The 24036-nt window shown below is 33.3% G+C and overlaps 1 protein-coding gene and 2 long non-coding RNA genes across 3 annotated transcripts in view; all 3 read left to right on the top strand.

The window, feature by feature from the left end:
- The first annotated feature begins 1836 nt into the window (after positions 1 to 1836).
- morgue (modifier of rpr and grim, ubiquitously expressed) lies at positions 1837 to 5022 on the top strand. Its single transcript, XM_075296138.1, has 6 exons — positions 1837 to 2160; positions 2241 to 2426; positions 3314 to 3466; positions 3539 to 4128; positions 4191 to 4362; positions 4427 to 5022. The coding sequence occupies exons 1-6, from the start codon at positions 2029 to 2031 to the stop codon at positions 4541 to 4543; spliced, it is 1350 nt and encodes a 449-aa protein (XP_075152253.1). The 5' UTR covers positions 1837 to 2028; the 3' UTR covers positions 4544 to 5022.
- A 4684-nt stretch (positions 5023 to 9706) lies between these two features.
- Positions 9707 to 10668, top strand: LOC142224005 (uncharacterized). Its single transcript, XR_012718996.1, has 3 exons — positions 9707 to 9771; positions 9822 to 10196; positions 10513 to 10668. It is a non-coding gene; the product is annotated as an uncharacterized LOC142224005 (long non-coding RNA).
- A 10512-nt stretch (positions 10669 to 21180) lies between these two features.
- LOC142224004 (uncharacterized) overlaps positions 21181 to 24036 on the top strand; it is a 53715-nt gene continuing 50859 nt past the window's right edge. The window contains exon 1 of the long non-coding RNA XR_012718995.1: positions 21181 to 21265. This is a non-coding gene — a long non-coding RNA (uncharacterized LOC142224004). The remainder of the gene's footprint in view (positions 21266 to 24036) is intronic.

The raw sequence follows: 24036 nt of genomic DNA, 5'->3' as shown, positions 1-24036 counted from the left end.
TGTTGTATCCAGTGCAAAAAGAAACAGCCCTAATGTTAAGCACATTACCCAATAAACACAGGATGAGCGTTTTTCAAATGCAACAACTTTTCAGTTTGAGGGTAAATATAATTTTCAACATAAATTCAACTTGACTTGAAATAGCTCATGTTCAATAAATCTTCAAATTGTTTGCGAATTACTTTCAATTTGCCAAAATGTTGACGAAATCTTTGAAAAGTTGTTGAAGATAATATGAGAAAACTTTGACAAAACACTACCCTAAAATGCAACGAAAAATCCATGTGGTTTTCAATACTTATTTGTGCAACGAAGTTCGTGGTCAATTGCAAGAAATAAAACCAGTAAGGAAAGTCTAAAGTCGGGCGGGGCCGACTATATTATACCCTGCACCACTTTGTAGATCTAAATTTTCGATACCATATCACATTACTCGATCTGGAAGAATTTGATAGACTTCTACAAAATCTATAGACTCAAAATTTAAGTCGGCTAATGCACTAGGGTGGAACACAATGTTAGTAAAAAACAAACTTATTATACCCTGTACCACAGTAGTGGTGAATGGTATAAATATGGGAAACATTTAAATCTGAAGCAATTTTAAGGAAACTTTGCAAAAGTTTATTTATGATTTATCGCTCGATATATATATGTATTAGAAGTTTAGGAAAATTAGAGTCATTTTACAACTTTGCGACTAAGCAGTGGCGATTTATTTATTTATTTATTTATTTTTTTTTATTCAGTCTATGGAATACATTCCTTACAGACTAGCAATTCTTAAAATAAATTAAGTCTAAAATAGAATTACAACTATTTAGGGAAATTGAAAAATCTAAATCAAAGTTATTATTTAAATTATTAAATTCTTTAAGAGATCTTAAAATAGGTTCCGAAGATCCATAGTTTGTTCTATGAGCAGGAATTGCAAAATAATCATGCTTTCGCAAACAATGTATTGGTACATTAAAACCAATCAACTCTAAAAGAGACGGACAATCTATAAATCCATTAATTATTTTATAAATAAACAAAACTGAAAACTTTAATCTACGCGATTGAAGAGAATCCAAATGAATTAGCCTACACCTAGCTTCATATGAAGGCAAAGGATCAGTAAAAGGCACAGACAATAATGCAAACTTTATAAACTTTTTCTGCAATTTTTCAATTCGATCGCAATGGACAGTATATATGGGATTCCAAACAATGGCAGCATATTCCAGCCTAGATCTCACAAAGCTAGTGTAAAGTATTTTTCTTGTATATGGATCTACGAATTCCTTAGAATTCCGTTTAACAAATGCCAACATCGAATAAGCCTTTGGCATTATACAATCTATATGCAATTATGCTTTTTAATAAGATTTATGCGTCCTACAGACCATATGTTTTTCCGGACGTAATGTCTGTGTTTGTAAAGAATATTACAGTGTGTCGAATTGATACGAATTGTCATGATGACTAAATAATCGGTAAATGTGTTATCGATCCCATAAACATGCAGCAGTATCGATTATGCCTTCGGACTTAACTTATAATGTGGTCAATATATGGGATATGTTCGACAGGACCATTGTCGTCCGTATAAACTTATAGTCTGTACGGCACATTAGATAATGTATACGACTGTTTCTGAGGTGGTGGGGGTTTTAAGTAGTGAGTGAAACTTCGTCATAACTTTTCGCAAACAAATTTACTGTCAGTTGTTTGAGCAATGCCACCTTATTATTAAATCACGTTATGAACTCTTCCATTATGTTTTGCCTCTTTGTCTATTTTTAACCATTATTTATTTTGACATTTATTCTTTGCCATCCCCCATTCTGTCATTCTAAATAAATGTAACTTAACATTAGTAATTTTGCGTTTTATCACGAAGTAAAAAAAGTATTTCTTATAATAGAATTTAAGTTAAGCGGCAAAAAATAAAAGATGAGCTAAATATACAATAACAGTTAATGCGAAAATCTGTGCTTGTTGTCGAATATATAACAAATTTGAAAAACAATACAACAGCTGAAAATGGCATCATCTTGCATGGATGGTGTACACGATGGAAATATGGATATGATGGACATTTCCGATGATGATATGAATTTTGAGGTGAAGTCAGAAGAGCAAAATCAATTACATGAAGACCATTTCAATTTTCCGGTAAAGATTTATTTTAATACACTTATCGGCTAATTGGATATAATTCATTTCGGTGCTTTGTTTGTTCTTCCATAATACAGAATAGTTCCACATGTTGGGTGTGTAATGGTTACTATGGACCTAATTTTGATGAACCATTATGTAGTACGTGTCATGCTTTTCTTTATAATACTGAACACGCAGAAGAACTAGAAACTACCATATCAGACGATGAGGACTCGGGCAATGATGAGCCGCCTTTCAAAGATAAAACAGAAGATGATGATGTAGGTATCATTTTTGGATAATGAATGATTTAATGTTGCTTTCTCTTCGTACTACTTTTAACATGTCTGTAATACCAAATACTATTAAGCATAGTTTCGTACTCGCGATTTTCTGAGTATTCTAAACGGTTATTAAAATATACCATTTGTTTTTCTACTATTGACGACCTGTATTATCCAGAAAATATCATATTTAATACCTATGATAGGTGGCTTTTCCCATAATAAAAACAGCACTTTAGAAATATGAAATACAACAGAAAGCTCCTTGTGTATGCAATAATGAAACTTTTAAAATAGGCCACATATCGAATGTGGGAAAAATTATTATATTATATAATTAAAGGATTTTTGGGCATTTAAATATTAATTTAAGATATTATCTATCATTTCTGTGATTGAGAAAAATAAAATCATTTAAACATTAATTGGGCCAGTTAATTTCGTAATTACAGACAAATTCTTGTGAATCCTGTTTTCATATTCAAGATTTTATAGATATTAAGAAATCGGATATATTTAACTTTTTAAAAAATCCAATCATGTACGAATTATAGAAAAGTGTCGGCAAAATAACTGAGAAGACGAGATTCATTTCAACCTACATAAAACAAAATAGACTTTTGGAAAATCTCATTTTTCCAAACTTTAAAAAGACAACTACTTAAAATAAAAAACACTTTAAAAACTTCGACTTAACTTTTTATTTACAAAAATCGATTTTTAACTTTTAAGTTTATTGAGGTGTGTGATTTTGGATGAGTAAGTCACTATGTTAAATACCAAATACCATTCGCTACATGAAATGTGTTACATTAGAATACTATATTGTAGAGAGTCCATCTCCTTCAGTTTTATTGATATATTCTCTTTGTATGTAATTACAGGACGATCCTACGCCAGAACCTACAATGGAAGAAGATCAAAATGATGACGTTGTGGAGGATGAAGTAGATGATGTAGAATTAGAGGTGGACAATGATTTGCCTGAAGATCAACCGGCATTGCAAGCAGAACATGAAGCCCCAGAGAGACCTATGGTAAATATTGATAAAACAACAACATAATTAAATGGCAAAACTAAAGAAACTAACTGTCTTCATTTTTCACAGGCACTGGAACGACCCAGACCCTCTGCACCACGATCCCTTCCACAGTTAATGGAATTACTGTGTGAGGCTCGTGCCAATGCAAATGAAGTCGGTATAGGCGCTCTAAGACCGTCTATGAGACCAAATCATATTTTATCATTTCCGGTGGAAATAATGGTTATTATATTCTCATATTTGGATGATATGTCTATGTGGAAGGCCAGTGAAGTTTGTAAACAGTGGCACGATATAATAGCTCAAAATACATCACAACAAATGTGGCGTAAATATTTCAAAGAACGTTGGCCTTTGTTTCAAAATTTGGCAGAAGTAACGAATTGGATGAAATTGTATGGAGCTTTAATGAGTTCGTGCTTTTGCCGAACATGCCTTTTACAAATGGCCCTAAAGACACCACCAAGACGTCAAAATGTTATACGAGCCAACTTTTTAAGTAATGACTTTCGCCTGCTCAACAGTTATGCCACAGAAGGCATTGAAGCTATACCATTGGATAAACAGAATACATACTGGCAGGCCAGTATACAAGGACCTCCAGGAAGTCCATATGAGGGTGGGAAATTTTTTATTGTAATATTTTTTCCAGAAAGGTACGTATCTTTATTGGGAAACTTACATTGAATGTTTGATTTACATGCTGTTTGTTTTTTAGATATCCAATGATTCCACCGACAGTTCGTTTTCTTACGAAAATTTTACATCCGAATGTTTCACGCCATGGAGACGTTGGCATCGATATATTTCAACACAATTGGTCTTTGGCCCTAAATGTTTCCAAAGTTTTATTATCCGTACAAAGTTTGCTTACTGATCCTTACACAGAGGTAATTGTTTTATACCTTAAATATACCTTGATCAAAATTGGTATTTAAATTCCATAATTAATAGGTATGTATGGAACCGGACTTGGGGTACATGTACGAACATAACCGCTGCCGCTTTGAATCTCTGGCCCGCTCATGGACTTGGAAATATGCCATGTTCGAACTGATTCCACCCCGCTAATAAACTGTATTATAAATTTATACTCTCCTGGACATTTATTCCTCCATTTTGTTTATATTCCTTGAGCTTTAAAAGTACATACAAATAATTATTATTAATTTCTATTTTTTTTCTAACGAATTAACTATAAACAAGTTTCCTTAAATTATCGTAATTGATTGAAAGTGAAACTTTTACCTATGGCTAAGTAGTTACTATTATATTTAGTATGCATTTATGTTTAATGTATGTAGTACTGTAGTTATGTTCTTCATCTTTCGTTTTAAGTTGTGCCATTCATTTCGGTTTTATATTGGTCCTTATATTATTTTACAATAGTGAAATGTCATTTTGTTCATTTATTTCCAAATTAATACAAAATTCGAAACTAAAACAAAATTTAACATAATTATAAGAATGATGAAAATAACAAAAATAATTTTGCACAATAAAATATCTCAAATATGTATAATTAACACATATACAAATATATTTAAAAATCAACATGTGTTTTTATTGAACATATTTCTTATAATTACAAAAACACTGCATTCTGTAAGAATGTAAAGTAAGTAATTTCATATAGAAAATATCGCAGTTGTAAATGAAGAATTTAAAATATTATTATACAAAAAAATGTTTTATCTTACATTCCTTTACATTATTTGGAAAATTAAGAAACATAAAATTCAGGAAATCTTTATTTGAATAAATAGTACGCTCCATATAAATTAATGTTTGAGCCGCGACTGCGCTTCAAATGGTCCAACCGCTTAGTCCAATTTTGGCGTACTCTTTGGCGTATCTTACGAATATGCTTCAATGTTGTCTTCCAATGCGTCAATTGAATCGGGCTTGTCTGTATAGACATAGCCCATAAAAATAGTCTAAAAGCGTTAAATCGCACCATATAGTCGGCCAATTGACCTGTCCCAAACGTGAAATAAAATGTTCACCGTACCCGTTCCTTAATAACTCGACAACCACATGTCATACCAGTCAAACTCTTTGCATCACCATTCACAGTTATCTTCCGATTAGCATCATCTTTGCAGAAGTGCATCCAACTAGTCCATAAATCGCACCAACTGTCTCTTATTCAGGATGCATTGGCTTCTGTTTGCAATGCGAAACCGAAAGTACAGAAAAGTCTGCTAAAACAGCAAAAAGTCTGCTAAGAAAGGGAAAGCAGACACTGTTTGCTGAAATAGCAAACATTGTCTGTCATCTTTAAGCTCGATTACACTAAAACATATTTTAGTTTGGTTGAAACAAATAAAAATGTCAACGTAGGGGCTATCGTAGCACAATTAAAACAATATTTTAAGAACTTCTATAGTATTTGCCCAAAAATCTGAATATTTATCAAATTGAGGCACAGCAGCAAACAAAATATTTGCTGATCACATTTAGGAGCTTATAAGGATATTACATTGCAAAAATAAACCAAATACTATTTTTGGTTCTTAAATATCCTTTGGGGAAAATGTATAACCTAAAACTTTTATAATTTGTTGTTCGTTAGACCCTAAAGTAAAAAAAAGAAGTAAGAAAAGTCTAAAGTCGGGCGGGGCCGACTATATTATACCTTGCACCACTTTGTAGATCTACATTTTCGATACCATATCACATCCGTATTGGGGGCTATATATAAAGGTTTGTCCCAAATACATACATTTAAATATCACTCGATCTGGACAGAATTTGATAGATTTCCACAAAATCTATAGACTCAAAATTTAAGTCGGCTAATGCACTAGGGTGGAACACAATGTTAGTAAACAACAAGTAAGGAAAATCTAAAGTCGGGCGGGGCCGACTATATTATACCCTGCACTACTTTGTAGATCTAAATTTTCGATACCATATGACATCCGTCAAATGTGTTGGGGGCTATATATAAAGGTTTGCCCCAAATGCATACATTTAAATATCACTCGATCTGGACAGAATTTGATAGACTTCTACAAAATCTATAGACTCAAAATTTAAGTCGGCGAATGCACTAGGGTGGAACACAATGGTAGTAAAAAAATATGGGAAACATTTAAATCTGAAGCAATTTTAAGGAAACTTCCCAAAAGTTTTTTATGATTATCGCTCGATATATATGTATTTGATAATAAGGAAAATTACAGTCCTTTTTACAAGTTTTCGACTAAGCAGAGGACATTTTAAAAGGGAAAATGTTGGTATTTTGACCATTTTTGTCGAAATCAGAAAAACATATATATGGGAGCTATATCTAAATCTGAACCGATTCCAACCAAATTGGGCACGCATAGCTACAATGCTAATTCTACTCCCTGTGCAAAATTTCAACCAAATTGGGCCAAAACTCTGGCTATTAGAACCATATTAGTCCATATCGGGCGAAAGATATATATGGGAGCTATATCTAAATCTGAACCGATTTCAATCAAATTTTGCACACTTAACTGCACTACTAATTGTACTCCTAGTGCAAAATTTCAAACAAATTGGCCCAAAAATCTGGCTTCTAGGACCATATTAGTCCATATCGGGCGAAAGATATATATGGGAGCTATATCTAAATCTGAATCGATTTAAACCAAATTTGGCACGCAAAGCTACAATGCTAAATCTACTCCCTGTGCACAATTTCAACCAAATTGGGCCAAAACTCTGGCTTTTAGGACCATATTAGTCCATATCGGGCGAAATATATATATGGGAGCTATATCTAAATCTGAACCGATTTCAATCAAATTTTGCACACTTGACTATGCTACTAATTGTACTCCTAGTGCAAAATTTCAACCAAATTCGGCCAAAAACCTGGCTTCTGGGGCCATATAACTCCATATCGGGCGAAAGATATATATGGGAGCTATATATAAATCTGAACCGATTTCAATCTAATTTTGCACACTTGACTATACGACTAAGTGTTATGTTTGTACAAAATTTCAAGCAAATCGGTATAAAACTCTGGCTGCTGGGTCCATATTAGTGCATATCGGGCGAAAGATATATATGGGAGCTATATCTAAATGTAAACCGATTTCTTCCAAAATCAATAGGGTTCTATTCTGACCCAAATTAGGAACATGTGCCAAATTTGAAGGCGATTGGACTTAAATTGCAACCTAGACTTTGATCACAAAAATGTGTTCACAGACAGACGGATGGACGGACGGACAGACGAACATAGTTATATCGACTCAGGGACCCACCCTGAGCATTATTGCCAAACACACCATGTGTCTATCTCGTCTCCTTCTGGGTGTTACAAACATATGCACTAAAATATAATACTTATAAATATAACAGCAGACATCGACTGCTATTTTTAGCAGACTTTTTTTCTCTGTGTGTATAGATGCTATGAAATACTCATAAATATCACCAGAATTACTGAGAGGAGATAAACCACCGATGAAATAAAATAAAATTATGATGATATAAAGTTAACTTAGCTTTAATAAATCTGACCCACTTCTTAAATAAATTAGAAATCGTATTTTTTGCGCAATAAATCAAAATATTTGAATCCAAATTTTGATTTTCCCTTAACCCTTTAATGTCCAATCACGCCTTTAGGCGGGCTTCGTTAAATCAGGAAGCTTTTAGTAAAACACACCTTAAGACAACAAACATGGGTAAAATAAAAAGAAACCTTAGTTAAAACTGTTCAAGCGGCTTTGCAGCATATACTGAATTTTACCGTATAAATTTGTCTTGTTTAGTTTTCTTGCTTTTGTGTCGTTAACCTTGAATATTTAATCAGCTGGGAAAATAATTGGGGCATTAGAGGGTTAAGGGTTTGGCTTAACTGCACTTTACTGGCACCTCGCCAAATCGCTTGAATTTAAGTATTTTACGTGGTGTTCTGATTCTAACAAAGTAAACATTTTGGTCCGGAAGTACCCGGGTCTTGAGAAAAAAACTTCGTAAAAGTCACTCAAAATGTTGCTATATCTCAGTCATTTATGTTTCAATTTGAACAAACTTGTTGCCATTGTAAAGTGCTATTAACCACAAAAAACTGTACGTAAATATCCACTAAAGTTTATGAGATATAACAACAAATTTAAAATGTTGACCCTAATTTTGTGAAAAATTGTACACTAATAGAAAAAAGTCTGTTGTTAATAGCAACCGCTGTCTGCTGTTTTTCAGCAAACAAAATGCTGCTGTTTTAACATTTTTTTGTTTGCTAAAACAGTAAACAATCTGTTATTTTGGAACAGCAAACATACTGCAGGAAAGTCAGTTGTTTGCTGAAATTTCCTGCTGATCCGAATAAAATTATAGATTCACTCCGGTCAAATGGACAATAGTAAAATGGTACACATTATATAACATCAAAAATTAAAAACAATTCGTATTTTTTGATTATGCAATAACATTTGTGAACAAACTATGCTTTTTAGTTAATTACATTTTCTTTATTAAATGGGATTTGTATACGCTTAACTTCTATGAATATGTGGCTAACATAAATATTTGTCCCGAACGACAAATCTAACATGTCAATGTCTTCGATAGTCGATATATGGCTGTTCTACAATTTTAACAAAACAGCCGCAGAAAAACTCAACTTGATGAAGATCTTCTAAAAGGACTCTATATTTTTGTAAAGTATTTTCCAATAAGAGCTCGTATTTTCGTATTCGAAGAAAAATGTAATGTTTTGAGATAAATGTTCGGATGTTTATTTCATAATAAAGCGAAAAGTATGCAGTTGACAATGAAAAGCAATTTCAACCAAATATATTCATGTGAATTCTATCGTTGAGGCTGTGATTCGGCGCTGGGTTGATAGCATTCTTTCATCCGACGGGAAGGTTTTAAAGTCGCAATATCTTGGTGGTTTATTATGATTGCCCAGCTTGGAAACCTATCCTGCAAAAGAGTTGCTTGTGTGACACGTAACTGTTAAAAGTTAGTGTTGTCCAGTTCAACACCAACCAGCTCCAAACTTAAAACAAGTTCATTTGTGGACAAAAATCAAGTAACTCCGCAAGGCCACTTGAATAGAGGACCCTCATTTTTTGCATTTTGACATATACGCCAAGGTGGAAATGAGCCTCATTTGTTGTTTGTTATTGTTATTGCTAGAAAAGCACGCGAACAGACCTATTGTTGGTTTTGACAAATGTCAACGTCGATATGTCAAACGCCAACGCCGTCAAAGCATCACTTTTAAACGAAAACACGAGACAACGGAAAAATTATTTTGTGTTGTTTTGGAATATATTTTCCAAATTTTTTTATTATATTTGGTAAGTATTGTATTGTATAATATTGTATTCCTTGTAAAGTCCTTTTTTAGATTGGAAAATTACTATTATACATTGATATATGGGAGCAACCGTCGTACAAATGGTTCATACCCGCTGTGCAGACAAACTGTTATTAGCAATCCTAGTTTCGACCAAACACCATAAAGTTTTGTAATGCTGGTGACATTTCTGAGTGTTTTTCATCGCAATGGGTAATTATGTTCAGGCTCGGCTATAAAAAGGAGATTCCTTGTCTTTGAGCTTCTTACATGGAATCGGGTGGCACACAGTGACAAGAAAGAAGTTTAACACTGCTCTATCATAATGGACTAAATAATCAAAGGGAACCTGAAATAACGGGCTGCCGCTATAGCTAACCTAAACTGTACCCGAATGTATCACAATTGGCAAAGTTCACCTTAAATGTGAGTATTAAGACCAGGATAACAAAACAACGTTGCTAGTTTAGCTAAATAATGCCACGGCCTTAAAAGAATAATGTATGCTTTTAGTATAAATCAATTTGATATTTTGCTAAAAGCACCTATTCTATTGGTCAACTTTGACGACATCGTTCAATATAAGGATATCTCAGAAACTGCTTTATTAAAAAAAATTTAACCTCTATTTTCGAATTCAGGAGATGAAAATACCTAAAAAGCAAACTCTCTTCAAATATAAATTTTAGTGTAAACTAGTGTAATTACGAATTGTTTTTTGTTTTATTACTTTTCATTACAGATTGTCTTAACATTATGTTTTATCAGCGTGTATAAGGCCAAAGAAGAAAAAACAAAGTATATAAATCCTGGACAACAATCCAACTCAACTCCCAATACTTTGATGGAATTCAATTTATTTCACACATTTAATAAATGTAGAAGTTATAGTATTAAATTATTTACGGGTTTCATTTCAACATATGGTTAAAAAACGTCAAATTTTGTTGCTGGGACAACAAACATTTGTAGTTGTTATAGCAGTAAAAATTTTAGCTATTTCAACTAACGTAGTTTGCTATTTTAGCAGAGATGTTTGTCAAAAACTTTTTGCAAACACGTTAGCTAATTCAGCAGCATTTTTTTGCTATTGTAGCTGTAAAAAATGATTGCTGTTTCAACTAACGAATGTTTGCTGAAACATCTACATGCTACTGCTGTCCCTTTTTCAGCAAATAAAAACTGCTGTTTTAGCTAACATTTTTGCTATTATGAGTAACAGAATTTTTTGGGTGTATGTAACTTAAAAGTCTTCTGCTCTTTAGCAAAGTTATCAAGGTTTTATTCCACATATATATACTAACAAATATATATATTTGGCCCGTTGAGAAAATTATATACAATGTTGTGGGCACTTATTTGTGTTATTTACTAATTTTAATGCAACCATATATTTCAATGCTACATATAGACTGTCCACTCATTCGAACATGGGCTTTTGTCAGTCCATTTCAAACTGTCCATAGGAGAAAGTTCTGATCCCCGGCCGAAGACCTTCCATGTCTCTATTTTCGCGTTAGCCCACTTTGGATTCTGTCCATAGGAGAAAAGTGCAGAACCCGGCCGAAGGCCGGCCACCCATGTCATGTTTCCTTCGCGTTAGCCCACTTTGGACTCTGTCCATAAGAGAAAGTTGCAACCCGCGGCCGAAGGCCGGCCACCCATGTTAATTTACCTTCGCGTTATCGCACTTTGGACTCTGTCCATAGGAGAAAGTCTCAAACCTCGGCCGCAAGCCGGTCACCCATTTCACTTTACCTTCGCCCCCCTTTGGATGCTGTCCACACTGAAAAAAAGCATGCCCGGTTCCAAAGATTTTGTCTTTACTTTAAAATTTTTGGTATTGATTCCGAGCCAAAGAAGCGGAGAATACAAGTAAGGATACTTTTAATACACAATTCTTTTTTAAATTTGGGTTTTGTGTACTTGCTTCTAGGAAGTACATTTTAATTTTTCACTTTCTGAGCTATTTTTCTTCATATGCTATCAAAGTCCTTTAAAAATGAGCTAACAACAACTTTATTTTCTAATTTAAGACTCGACTTCCAGTAGAAATTATGCTATGTTTCATGTAAAAAACGTCTTTAAAATAAAGTGTTGAAAAACATGTCCTATATTTGAACGAATTTTTGCTTTGTAGTCAAGATGCAAAAATACAACAACAAATTTAAAGACAATTTCATTAAATTTAAAGAATTTTTCTTATTTATTAAAGTCAAGTTGACCTTAGCCCAAACATTTTTTCTTTCATATTATGATACAAATTTTTATGTGATATCACTTAATTGTAAGGACAATACGACTTCATTGAAAAGTTTATCGACTTTTGGACAAGGAAAAAAACTTTATATTAGAGAAATGCGTCTTCTATGCTAAGCAAAATTTGCATTCGTATTTTAAAGACATGAAATCTTTGACCTCACGACAATATTTTTTTCAGTGCATAGGAGGAAATCTCAAACCCCGGCCACAGGCCGTTCACCCATTTCACTTTACCGACGCATTAGCCCACATTGCATTCTGTTCAACATTGGGCCTAAAATCAAAATTTTTTGCATATATGCAGAATACAGGAGGAAAAAGTATAGGTATTAATCGAAGGACTTTTAAGTTACATACGATTTTTCACAATAACAACAAATTTAAAATGTTGACCCTAATAACATTTTAAATTTGTTGTTATATCTCATAAACTTTAGTAGATAAAGGGTCAAAATAAACTTGACGTATTTCTTTCAATTTTGCATTTAAAAAACCTGAACACCCCTCATTTTGAAGGTGTGTGTGGACCGGAAGCCGCTGAGACGACAAAGAGAGTTGCCGGTAGTTTCAAGCGAAACCCTAAACTCTCTCTCCGAGATGCCGCAAATAAGCTGGGTGTGTCGTCTACAACCGTGCATCGAGCCAAAAAACGAGCCGGACTATCGACTTACAAGAAGGTAGTGACTCGAAATCGCGATGATAAACAAAATACGACGGCCAAAGCGCGATCCCGGAGGCTGTACACGACGATGCTGACGAAGTTTGACTGCGTGGTAATGGACGACGAAACCTACGTCAAAGCCGACTACAAGCAGCTTCCGGGACAGGAGTTTTATACGGCAAAAGGAAGGGGAAAGGTAGCAGATATTTTCAAGCACATAAAACTGTCAAAGTTCGCAAAGAAATATCTGGTTTGGCAAGCCATCTGTACCTGTGGCTTGAAAAGCTGCATTTTCATAGCTTCCGGGACTGTCAACCAAGAAATTTACGTGAAAGAGTGTTTGAATAAACGTCTGTTGCCTTTCCTGAAGAAACACGGTTGTTCCGTACTGTTTTGGCCGGATTTGGCATCTTGCCATTACGGTAAAAAGGCCATGGAGTGGTACGCCGCCAACAACATGCAGGTGGTTCCCAAGGACAAGAACCCTCCCAACACGCCAGAGCCCCGCCCAATTGAGAAATACTGGGCTATTGTCAAGCGGAACCTAAAGAAGACCAAAAAAAAACTGCTAAGGACGAGCAGCAGTTCAAGGCAAACTGGCTTTCTGTGGCGAAGAAGGTGGACAAGGTGGCTGTACAAAATCTGATGGCAGGTGTCAAGCGTGAGGCCCGGCAATTCGAATTTGGAAAAGCGAAAGCCTAACTGAATATTTTTCCTGAATTTTATACTAATTGAACTTGAAAAAGAAATTTAATTTGATTTTTTAAATAAACGATTTCACCGATTTACACGCGTTTTCCCTTGACCAAATTTTGACCGTATCACCCTTTATTTACGTAAAGTTTTTTGGGATCAGCTTTACAACGACACCAAGTTTGTTCAAATTGAAACAAAAATGACTGAGTTATAGCAAAATTTTGAGTGACTTTTACGAGGTTATTTCTTAAGACCCGGGTACTTCCGGGCCAAAATTTTTACTTTGTTAGAATCAGAATACCAAACTACGTAACATGCTTGAAATTTAAGCGATTTGGTGAGGTGCCAGTAAAGTGCAGATGCTCCATATAATTATGGTCCACAATAATTATGTGGACCACATTGTGCATGGTTGTGAGAGGGCATATGCTAACAACACGTACTAAATTTTAACCGGTTCGATCTTCCAAGAGGCTCCAGAGGTCTAATTTTGGCTCTAACTAATTATTGACCTATATCGACCAGGGATGGAAAATGCAATACTATAGCACCTTTTTCAATACTTTTTCTTGATTTCGTAAAAGCCCCAGTCCAAAACTCAATTTTCTTTCAAGAATATTTTGGGCCGGAAATACATGTGATTCTATATTACAAAGTTATCAATCGGTAATCTTTGTCAACGGATATATGGTAAAACTAAAAATATTAATTGAAAATTGAGGAGTTGATAAACAAAATTTGATTATATTTTTTAAGCTTGCGAACAGTGTTAACATTGGAATGCAGTTTTAAGGAGCTCTTAACCCTTTCACTACCGAATTAAACCTAATGTTAAAAACTTTCATTTTTCCTCTGTTTCTACTTGTACTAACAGCATGTAGAAAAAATATTGCAATTTGGAAGTCCTACTTCAATTATTTATAAAGCTACATGTGTTTTTTCTGAAAATTTAATTCTTGAATTGTGACCAAATGGTCATACGAAACTAAACGCTATTTGGCCTGTAATATCTCTTGAAGTGTTGGAAAAAATCAAAAAAGAATCTGAAATAATATCGGCTATAATTTTTATATGAATATCCAATTACTAGAGACGTACAATAGAAAAATTGTCTCAAAATTGTGTATTTTTCGTTTATTGCTAAGAAATGTTATGAAAATACATTTTAGTGCCCAGCAATATTGAAAATATTTATAGGTTATTTAGATAAGAGCCTCTACTTTAAAATATCATCGAGAAATAAATCGAAACTAAGTGGGGAGTTAGAGCTTGGAGTCGTTTTCGAATGTCCTCTGTAGTGGACATCGGTAGTGAAAAGGTTAACCATAATGTTCCAATAGAATTTTTGTTGGGATACTGAACTATTGAAATAAGAATGTATGGAAATTTCTTTGAAACCAAAAGTTCAAATAAGATGATTTTTCACTAGAAAATACAGTATCAGAAAAGTTAAACAACACAATTCCTCGTTTAACTAAATTATTTTCTGGCGAGAGAAAAAATGGAAATATATGTGTTTATACCCTAAACCACATAGTGGTGAGGGTATAATAACTTAGATCTGCCAATAAATGTGCCTACCAGAAATATTGAGTTTAGACCTTAAAGACCTTAAAATATATACCGATCGACTCAGCATCACCTCCTGAGTCGATATACCGCTTGGTGTCCGTCCGTCTGTCCGTCCATGTATTTTTGTTCGCAGGATTCCGGTCGTAATTATTACCGATTTTGATAAAATTTGGTATGTGTCGTTTTTTTGGTACGAGGACAAATTTGGCCATAAGTCCATTATTTATCAACCGATCTGACTCAAATGTAAATAAGGTCAGAAATTATGCTATGAGGGTATATATATATATATATATATATATATATATATATATATATATATATATATATATATATATATATATATATATATATATATATATATATATATATATATATATATATATATATATATATATATATATATATATATATATATATATATATATATATATATATATATATATATATATATATATATATATATATATATATATATATATATATATATATATACATACATCGAAATATTGCTCTAAGACCCCATAAATTATATATATTCGTCGTGAGCATGTCCATCCGTCTATTGAAATCACCCCCCATAAAAACCGACCCCCAAATTTGGCTTGCGATTGCTCTAAGAGAAGCAAATTTCATCCGATCCGGCTGAAATTTGGTACATGGTGTTAGTATATGGTCTCTCACAACCATGCAAAAATTGGTCCATATCGGTCCACTTTTACGTATAGCCCCCATATAAACGGACCCCCAAATTTGGCTTGCAAATTTCATCCGATCCGGCTGAAATTTGGTACAAAGTGTTAGTATATGGTCTCTAACAACCAGGGCTGTGGAGCCGGAGTCGGAGTCGGAGTCTTGGAGTCGGAGTCTGAAGATTTTGCTGGAGTCGGAGTCGGAGTCGGAGTCGTAAAAATTTTGCTCGACTCCGACTCCGGCTAAACTAAATTTTTTAAAACACTTCACATTTTTGTAACTAAGCAAGTTTTTACGCAAATTAATTTCCATTGCGTTATTCATTCGATCAATGTACAGCATGATTGTAAATGAAAATCAACTTCCAATTACGGCTATCTTTTCATGTTTCCTAGAATGTTAGACTAGCAGATGGGCTGGATCGATCCATTTTAATGCCCACATCAATTTATTTGAAATATTTCGAACAATCGAAATTATTTTTTTTAAATTTTATTTTAAGGCCATATACATATGTGGAATATTGGCAGACAAATTTTTTCAAAGTTGTTTTTTATAGAAAATTTTGTCAAAATGTTATTTCTATAAAAAGTTTTGTCAAAATTGTATTTCTATAGCAAAGTTTGTCAAAATTTTATTTCTATAAAAAATTTATTCGAAATTCTATAGTAATAAAATAAAATATTTTTTTCTATAGAAAATTTAGTCAAAATTTTATTTCTATATAAAATTGAATCAAAATTTTATTTCTATTGATAATTTTATTTCTATAAAAATTTAAGTCAAAATTTTATTTCTATAGAAAATTTTGCCAAAATTTTATAGTAATAGATTTTTTTATTAGAAAATTTGGTCAAAAATTTATTTCTATAGAAAATTTTATCAAAATTTTATTTCTATAGAAAATTTTCTCAAATTTTTTTTTATTACTGATGCTCACTGATACTCACTACTATAAAAAATGTATTCAAAATTTTATTACTATTGAAATATTTTTTTGTCTATAAAATTTAGTCAAAATTTTATTTCTATAGAAAATTTAGTCAAAATTTTGTTTCTATAGAATATTTTGCAAAATTTTAGTTCTATACAAAATTTTGCAAAAAATTTTTTATTTCTATAGAAAACTTTTTTATAGAAATTTTTCCATAATTGTATGCTCACTGATACTCACTGCTAAGTCGAAAACTTGTAGAAATGACTCAAATTTTCAAATTTTTCAATGAATGAATCATAAATACATTTTTGCGAAATTGTATGAACAATTATAAAGATTTTCCAAATATTGCCCGAGATTTTGTAGAAGTCTGATTTGAGATTTTATCAAAATGTAGATCTAAATACAAAGTTGTGCAGAGTATATTATAATCGGCCCGCCCGACTTTAGACTTTCCTTGCATTTTTATTTTTTGTTAAAATTGTGTTACGTCCCATACGTTAGATTTAAATTTTAAGTACTTAGATTTTATAGAAGTTTATACAATTTTGTCTAAATCGATTCAGATTCAAATTCATGCATATGGGAATATAAACGTTTATATAGCTCGCAACAAATTTAAAGGATTTGAGATGATATCAATAATTTTGGTCCACAAATACATATACTGTTGGTATCTTCTCATATTATGATGGGTATTTATATCATTATTTTATTTATTAAACATTGCCCTAAATTTGAAATATAGAGTTCAATTGGCATCTAATGTGAAATTAAGACCTTTTTTTGCACATATAAATAAATACGATACTTTATATCGATCCACTTACGGTACCCCCACAATAGAACTACAAATTAGTGGTATTAAAATGAGATTTAGTTATATTACCCGGAGTCGACTCCGGAGTCGGAGTCGGAGTCGAGCTGATGAAAAATGCTGGAGTCGGAGTCGGAGTCGGAGTCGAGCAAAATTGGCCCGACTCCACAGCCCTGCTAACAACCATGCAGAAATTGGTCCATTAGAGGAGCAAAAGTCATCCGATCCGATTGAAATTTGGTACGTGGTGTTAGTATATTGTCTCTAACAATCATGCCAAAATTGATCCATATCGGTCCATAATTATATATAGACCCCAAATAAGCCGATCCCCAGATTTGACCTCCGGAGCCTCTTATAGGAGTAAAATTGATCCGATCCGGTTGAAATTTGGTACGTGGTGTTAGTATATGGTATCTAACAACCATGCAAGAATTGGTCCATATCGGTCCATAATTATATATAGTCTCCATATAAATCGATCCCCAGATTTGTCCTCCGGAGCCTCTTGGAGGAGCAAAATTCATCCGATCCGGTTGAAATTTGGAACATGGTGTAAGAATGTGGTCTCTAACAAACACGCAAGAATTGGTCCATATCGGTCCATAATTATATATAGCCCCCATTAAACCGTTCCCAAGATTTGATCTCCGGAGCCTCTTGGAGGAGCAAAATTCATCCGATCCGGTTGAAATTTGCAACGTGGTGTTAGTATAAGGCCGCTAATAACCATGCCAAAATTGGTCCATATCGGTCTATAGTTATATATAGCCGATCCTCAATCACACAAAAATTGGTCCATATCGGTTCATAATCATGGTTGCCACTCGACCCAAAAATAATCTACCAAAATTTTAATTTTATAGAAAACATTGTCAAAATGTAATTTCTATGTTATAGAAAATTTTGTAAAAATTTTATTTCTATAGAAAATTTTGTCAAAATTTTATTTCTATAGAAAATTTTGTCAAAATTTTATTTCTATGGAAAATTTTGTAAAAATTTTATTTCTATAGAAAATTTTTTCCAAATTTTATTTCTATTGAAAATTTTTTCCAAATTTTACTTCTATAGAAAATGTTGTCAACATTTTATTTTGTCAAAATTTTATTTCTATAGAAACTTTAAACTTAATTATATACGTATTTAATCGGCCTTTTTTAGTTTAGTATGGACTATGTGTTATATATTACGGTGTTAGGAAGTTTTAAGATACCTTGCCCTCGACAAGTGTTACCGCAACCCAAGTAATTCGATTGTGGATGACAGTCTTCAGAAGAAGTTTCTACGCAATCCATGGTGGAGGGTACATAAGGAGGGTACATGACCGAACTTACGGCCGTATATACTTGTTTAATAATGGACTCAATATTAATGGCATACTAACTCTGTAGCTTCAGAATCAACTATAGCTTCTAATATCAGACATTTCTGTTCAGATTGTGAAAAATCTCCCATGTACCCCCAAACTTACACCATTGATACCCCACAAACAATGTTTACTAATTAAGTAGGGGTGGTTTAGGGTATGATATAGTCGGCCCGGCCCGACTTTCTGCTTTACTCACTTGTTTCAATTTAACCCTTATACTACGTTAGGGTCATTTGATGACCCATGTCGTATTTTTCATCACCGCATTTCTTACTGTTCGAATATAATTAAAAATGTCTATCACTCAGTGCATGAATTGGTGAAATATGCTGAATTCATGCTGAGTAGTAAGAACTTTCAATTATAATCCAACAGTAAAAAATTCGGTGATGAAAAATACGACCTAATACCCAACGTAGTATAAGGGTTAAAAGTGTTAACCCAATAAAATCATAATGCCGTTAGTAATTTTTGCAGAATATCAGCCTCATTCGAAATGAATTTGACGAACTCATGGTCGTAGTATAATTTAGTTGAAAAAAACCGAAATTTAGTACTTTTTCGCTCAAAAGATATCTTTTTTGAACTTTCTTAACAATTGTATTTTCTTGAATATGAACCAATTTTTGTACAGTTGTTAGAGTGCATATACTAACACCACGTACCAAATTTCAACCAAGGGGCTCCGCAAGCCAAATATTGGGGTCGTTTTATATGGGGGCTACGCCTAAAAGTGGTCCGATATGGGCCATTTGCAATACCGACCTACATCAATAACAACTACTTGTCCTAATTTCAAATGGATAGCTTGTTTCGTTCGGAAGTTAGCGTGATTTAAGCAGACGGATGGACATCCGGACAACTAGTAGCTGACTAAAAAACACTAACTTTAAGTTCGCTTGTATAGACAAACTTTAAGCTAACTACTATACAATGCAAATGTTTATACAACACTTTGCTAGCGTCAAATAAGAAGAATAAAAGTGTTTTAAAAAATAATGTTTCTTACAAAAGAACATGAAGGGTGTTATCAAGACTTTTGAGATGGCTTTTTAAAAGAGAAAGGGCCCTGTATTGCAGAAAACCGCATTGTTATATTTTGAAGTTGAAGTGTCTTATTTAATTTTTATATGAATAAAGTTTTGTTTTATGAAAATATAAAAATTTGTAGTAAGCTAAACATTAGTTAATTTAATATAAAAGCAATCCAAGTGTTAACCACCACTACGTGAAAAAAGTTAGCTTTTATTAGTGCATGCACGACAGGGTACCTACCTACAACTAAGGTCCAAACAAATCCCACAGTGCAAGGGTGTGTATGATTTATATAAATTTATTAACCATACGCTCCCATGCTCATATGATTTGCCGTAATATACATATATGCTATGATTTTATATGGTTATAATTCACAGACTACGAACTGTAATTAAAAACACCTGCTGCTAACTGAAAGAAGCTTTTGAAGAAAGCCTTCAAACTTTCAAAGTAATAAATTAAAAGCTCTCTCTGTGTTTTCGTTACATACTCGTGGGCCACATAAAACAGCAGCTGGGAAATTTGCGCTCTCTCTCTCTCCATCTCTCTCCTGAAAAATCATGATGCCACTTTATACAAATAAGAATACACGCACACACACAACAAAGCCAAAGTAATAGGAGAAAAAATACACAGGTAGATAGACATGAAAACAAAATAAGCATAATCAGTACGAATTTGAACTTACATGGAATAACGTCGTGTGGGTTAAACGAATCAAACCTAAAACGTCAACGTCAAATTTTATGAAAAAAATCAAGTGTAACTGAAATGAAAATTTAAATGTAAAACCTATGAGCTAGTAATTTAAAGAATATAATTTTTCTAATATGATAAAATTATGCTATAATAACAAAATGTGTTATGTTTAAAGGCAAACGGGCGCTTGTTTAATAATTAAGAATAAAATTGAAAATTTCCAAGAAAGAAAATTTTGATAAAGCATTTTGCTTCAGTTGGTACCTTTTTTTTTAAAAGGCAAAGGTGAAAAATTACTTCTCTTGTTGCGCTCGGGCTAATGAAAATTCACCACACTGAATTATGATTTTTTGATGTAAACCCGCTGCCTTCCAACCCTCAATAGCACTCTCATTCCTCATCGCTAGTTAAGTTGTAAATGTGTTGATGTGCTTACGTTTATGGTGTTTGTGAGTGATGTTTAGCAGTGTACGTGCCCTTTGAGAATTCGTATGTGTGTGTGTTTGTGCGTATGGGCAAAATATTAAATGTTAAATAAAAACTTATACTAATTAACCTACAAATTTGAAATATATATATAAAAAATAATAATAATAGTAAAAAATGGTTAAATGTCTGTATTTAGAAAATTATGAAAATAAATTCTGAGTTAAAAGAAAAATTGCTAAACTAGATACAACCTTAACATTTTCTATAATAATTAATTTATTCAACAGTTATTTGAATTTAACTCCTGATTTGCTCTATGGTATGTTCTGACTCTCTCTCGTTTATTCTCTTTAATATTTTCCACAGGCATGCATATGTAATTAAACGTATCACAAAACTTATCTCACTAAAAGTTTTGCTTTTTATTATCGATAGCATCTGTGACTTGCATTCTCAACAACAAGTAAAGATATTTCATACTATAAAGCTTTTGTTTATAAGGAAAAAGTTTAGAGTTTTCTCTCCATCTCTCCCTCTCTCTCTCTCTGTGGTTATGTTCACCTTAATAGTTTTCTCTTGCTCTGAGTAGTTTCTCATTGGGTTTTTTTTTTAAATTTCCTTCGAAATGGGCTCACTTACAGGACAAGGACTTTGGCGAAACCCCGTAGTGTGTGATTCGGGGCTTTTCAACTAAGCATACAAGTGTGTGTACATTGGCTTGTAGTTTTCTTGTCCATGTGTGTACGTGTTTTCTGTTTTTTTTTTTTGCCTCACAACAATTGTATGCATAGCCATACATACGAATCCACTTATTCCCGTTTGCTGTCATCGTGCTGTTGTCGTCGTCGTCGTCAAATATGTAGTGAATACGAAGAGGTCACCTATACAAAAAACAACTTTACCATGCACAATGTCATACTTGTTGTATGCAGACACAAACATGGCTTGCTCCAGAGTTGCGTACATGCGTGTGTGTGTGGGTGAGCGTTTTTTCCCATTGTTTTGAATATGTTCAATTGTTGCATTCGCTTACGTAGGCACATACGTATACATTAACTTACAAACATAACCACTTTCTATTGTAATACATTTGAATTTATATTCATAAATGTATATTTTTCTCTGAATAATAGAAGATTTCCTTTCGTTGCTGTCGTTTATGTTTTCTTTTCCTTCGTTTATTCTTTTGTTTTTCTTTCCCTTGAAGTCATGTTAGTTTTCATATGTACATATATGTGTCATTATGTGAGCTAAATAAGCAACTACAATTATTCTTAGTATATACCGTTACCTATAAATACAGAGTATGTTAAGTCGACTATAGAGAGTTTTCAACTAAACGATTTTTTAATAAAAAATAAATATCAATAGACAAAACTCTACTAATCGACTTTGGAAATTAACCAATTTTTTTTATAAATGGAAGGAAGTTAAAGAAGATAAGTTGAATTAGTGCCTTGTAATCAACTTTAAGGATAAAAAGTCGAAAATAAAATTTGGCTAATTGATTCATATTTTTAATTCATATCAAATCGACTTTTTATAGTAATTAAAATAGACTAATCGAAATTTAATCAAATAGACTTAATCAAAAAGCAACATTGCCTAATTTCATTTAAAAACAAAGTTCTGCAAGATTAAATGTTGCCAATTTTCTGTACTCAAGCAAGAACAATGGCAGGGAATGAGTTAAGCTTCTTCGGAAATACAGAAAAAAAATTTGGATGGAAATCAAAAATGTGTTTTCGCGCCAAGCATAAAATTGATGTTAAATACAGTATACCCCCATGTTCTGGTTTAGAAATTCGCAAAACGCAAAATTTTAAATTGTCTATAACTTTTGAACTATTCCATGTCTTGTCATGAAATTTCTTCCAATTAAATTTCTTATCCATAAGAACTATGGTTCAGAAAATAAATACCTCAAAATTTTGCGTTTTGTCAATTCGGAACAGGGTGGATAATGTTCGAGAAAATAGCATGGTTGCGAAAAAAACATGTTATAACAGGCTGGCTGATAAGTCCCCGGTCTAACAAAGAAAAACACATTTTTTTGTCAAAATTCGTTTTTATTATTCAACATAGTTCCCTTCAAGAGCGATACAACGATTTTAACGACCTTCCAATTGTTTGATACCATTTTGGTAGTACTTTTGCCTCAAAATAGGCCTCAGTTTCGGCGATCACCTCTTCATTGCAGCCAAATTTTTTCCCTGCGAGCATCCTTTTGAGGTCTGAGAACAAGAAAAAGTCGCTGGGGGCCAGATCTGGAGAATACGGTGGGTGGGGAAGTAATTCGATGCCCAATTCATGAATTTTTGCCATCGTTCTCAATGAATTGTGGCACGGTGCGTTGTCTTGGTGGAACAACACTTTTTTCTTCTTCATATGGGGCCGTTTTGCCACGATTACGACCTTCAAACGCTCCAATAACGCCATATAATAGTCACTGTTGATGGTTTTTCCCTTCTCAAGATAATCGATAAAAATTATTCCATGCGCATCCCAAAAAACGGAGGCTTCGGAGACGGTTCACCAGTCGCTGTCCACTGTCGATTGGACTCAGGAGTATAGTTATGGAGCCATGTTTCGTCCATTGTCACATATCGAGGGAAAAACTCGGGTGTATTACGAGTTAACAGCTGCAAACACCGCTCAGAATCATCAACACGTTGTTGTTTTTGGTCAAATATGAGCTCGCGCGGCACCCATTTTGCACAGAGCTTCCGCATATCCAAATATTGATGAATGATATGACCAACACGTTCCTTTGATATCTTTAAGGCCTCTGCTATCTCGATCAACTTCATTTTACGGTAATTCAAGATCATTTTGTGTTTTTTTATGTTTTCGTTGGTAACCACCTCTTTCGGGCGTCCACTGCGTTCACCGTCCTCCGTGCTCATTTCACCACGCTTGAATTTTGCATACAAATCAATTATTGTTGATTTCCCTGCGGCAGAGTCCGGACACTCATTATCAAGCCAAGTGTTTGCTTCCACCGTATTTTTTCCCTTCAGAAAACAGTATTTTATCAAAACACGAAATTCCTTTTTTTTCCATTTTTTTTCACAATAACAAAAGCTGCTT

Source organism: Haematobia irritans, chromosome 2, assembly GCF_050003625.1.
Source record: "Haematobia irritans isolate KBUSLIRL chromosome 2, ASM5000362v1, whole genome shotgun sequence".
Classification (NCBI taxonomy): domain Eukaryota; kingdom Metazoa; phylum Arthropoda; class Insecta; order Diptera; family Muscidae; genus Haematobia; species Haematobia irritans.
This window is presented reverse-complemented; position numbering and strand designations above follow the sequence as displayed.

What these genes read in the sequence shown, in the direction of transcription:
- morgue (XM_075296138.1), top strand. Translation starts at nt 2,029, where the DNA reads ATGGCATCATCTTGCATGGATGGTGTACACGATGGAAATATGGATATG. An exon ending in ATAAAACAGAAGATGATGAT is followed by an intron (nt 2,427 to 3,313) that starts GTAGGTATCATT and finishes ATGTAATTACAG; the next exon opens with GACGATCCTACGCCAGAACC. An exon ending in GTAATATTTTTTCCAGAAAG is followed by an intron (nt 4,129 to 4,190) that starts GTACGTATCTTT and finishes TTTGTTTTTTAG; the next exon opens with ATATCCAATGATTCCACCGA.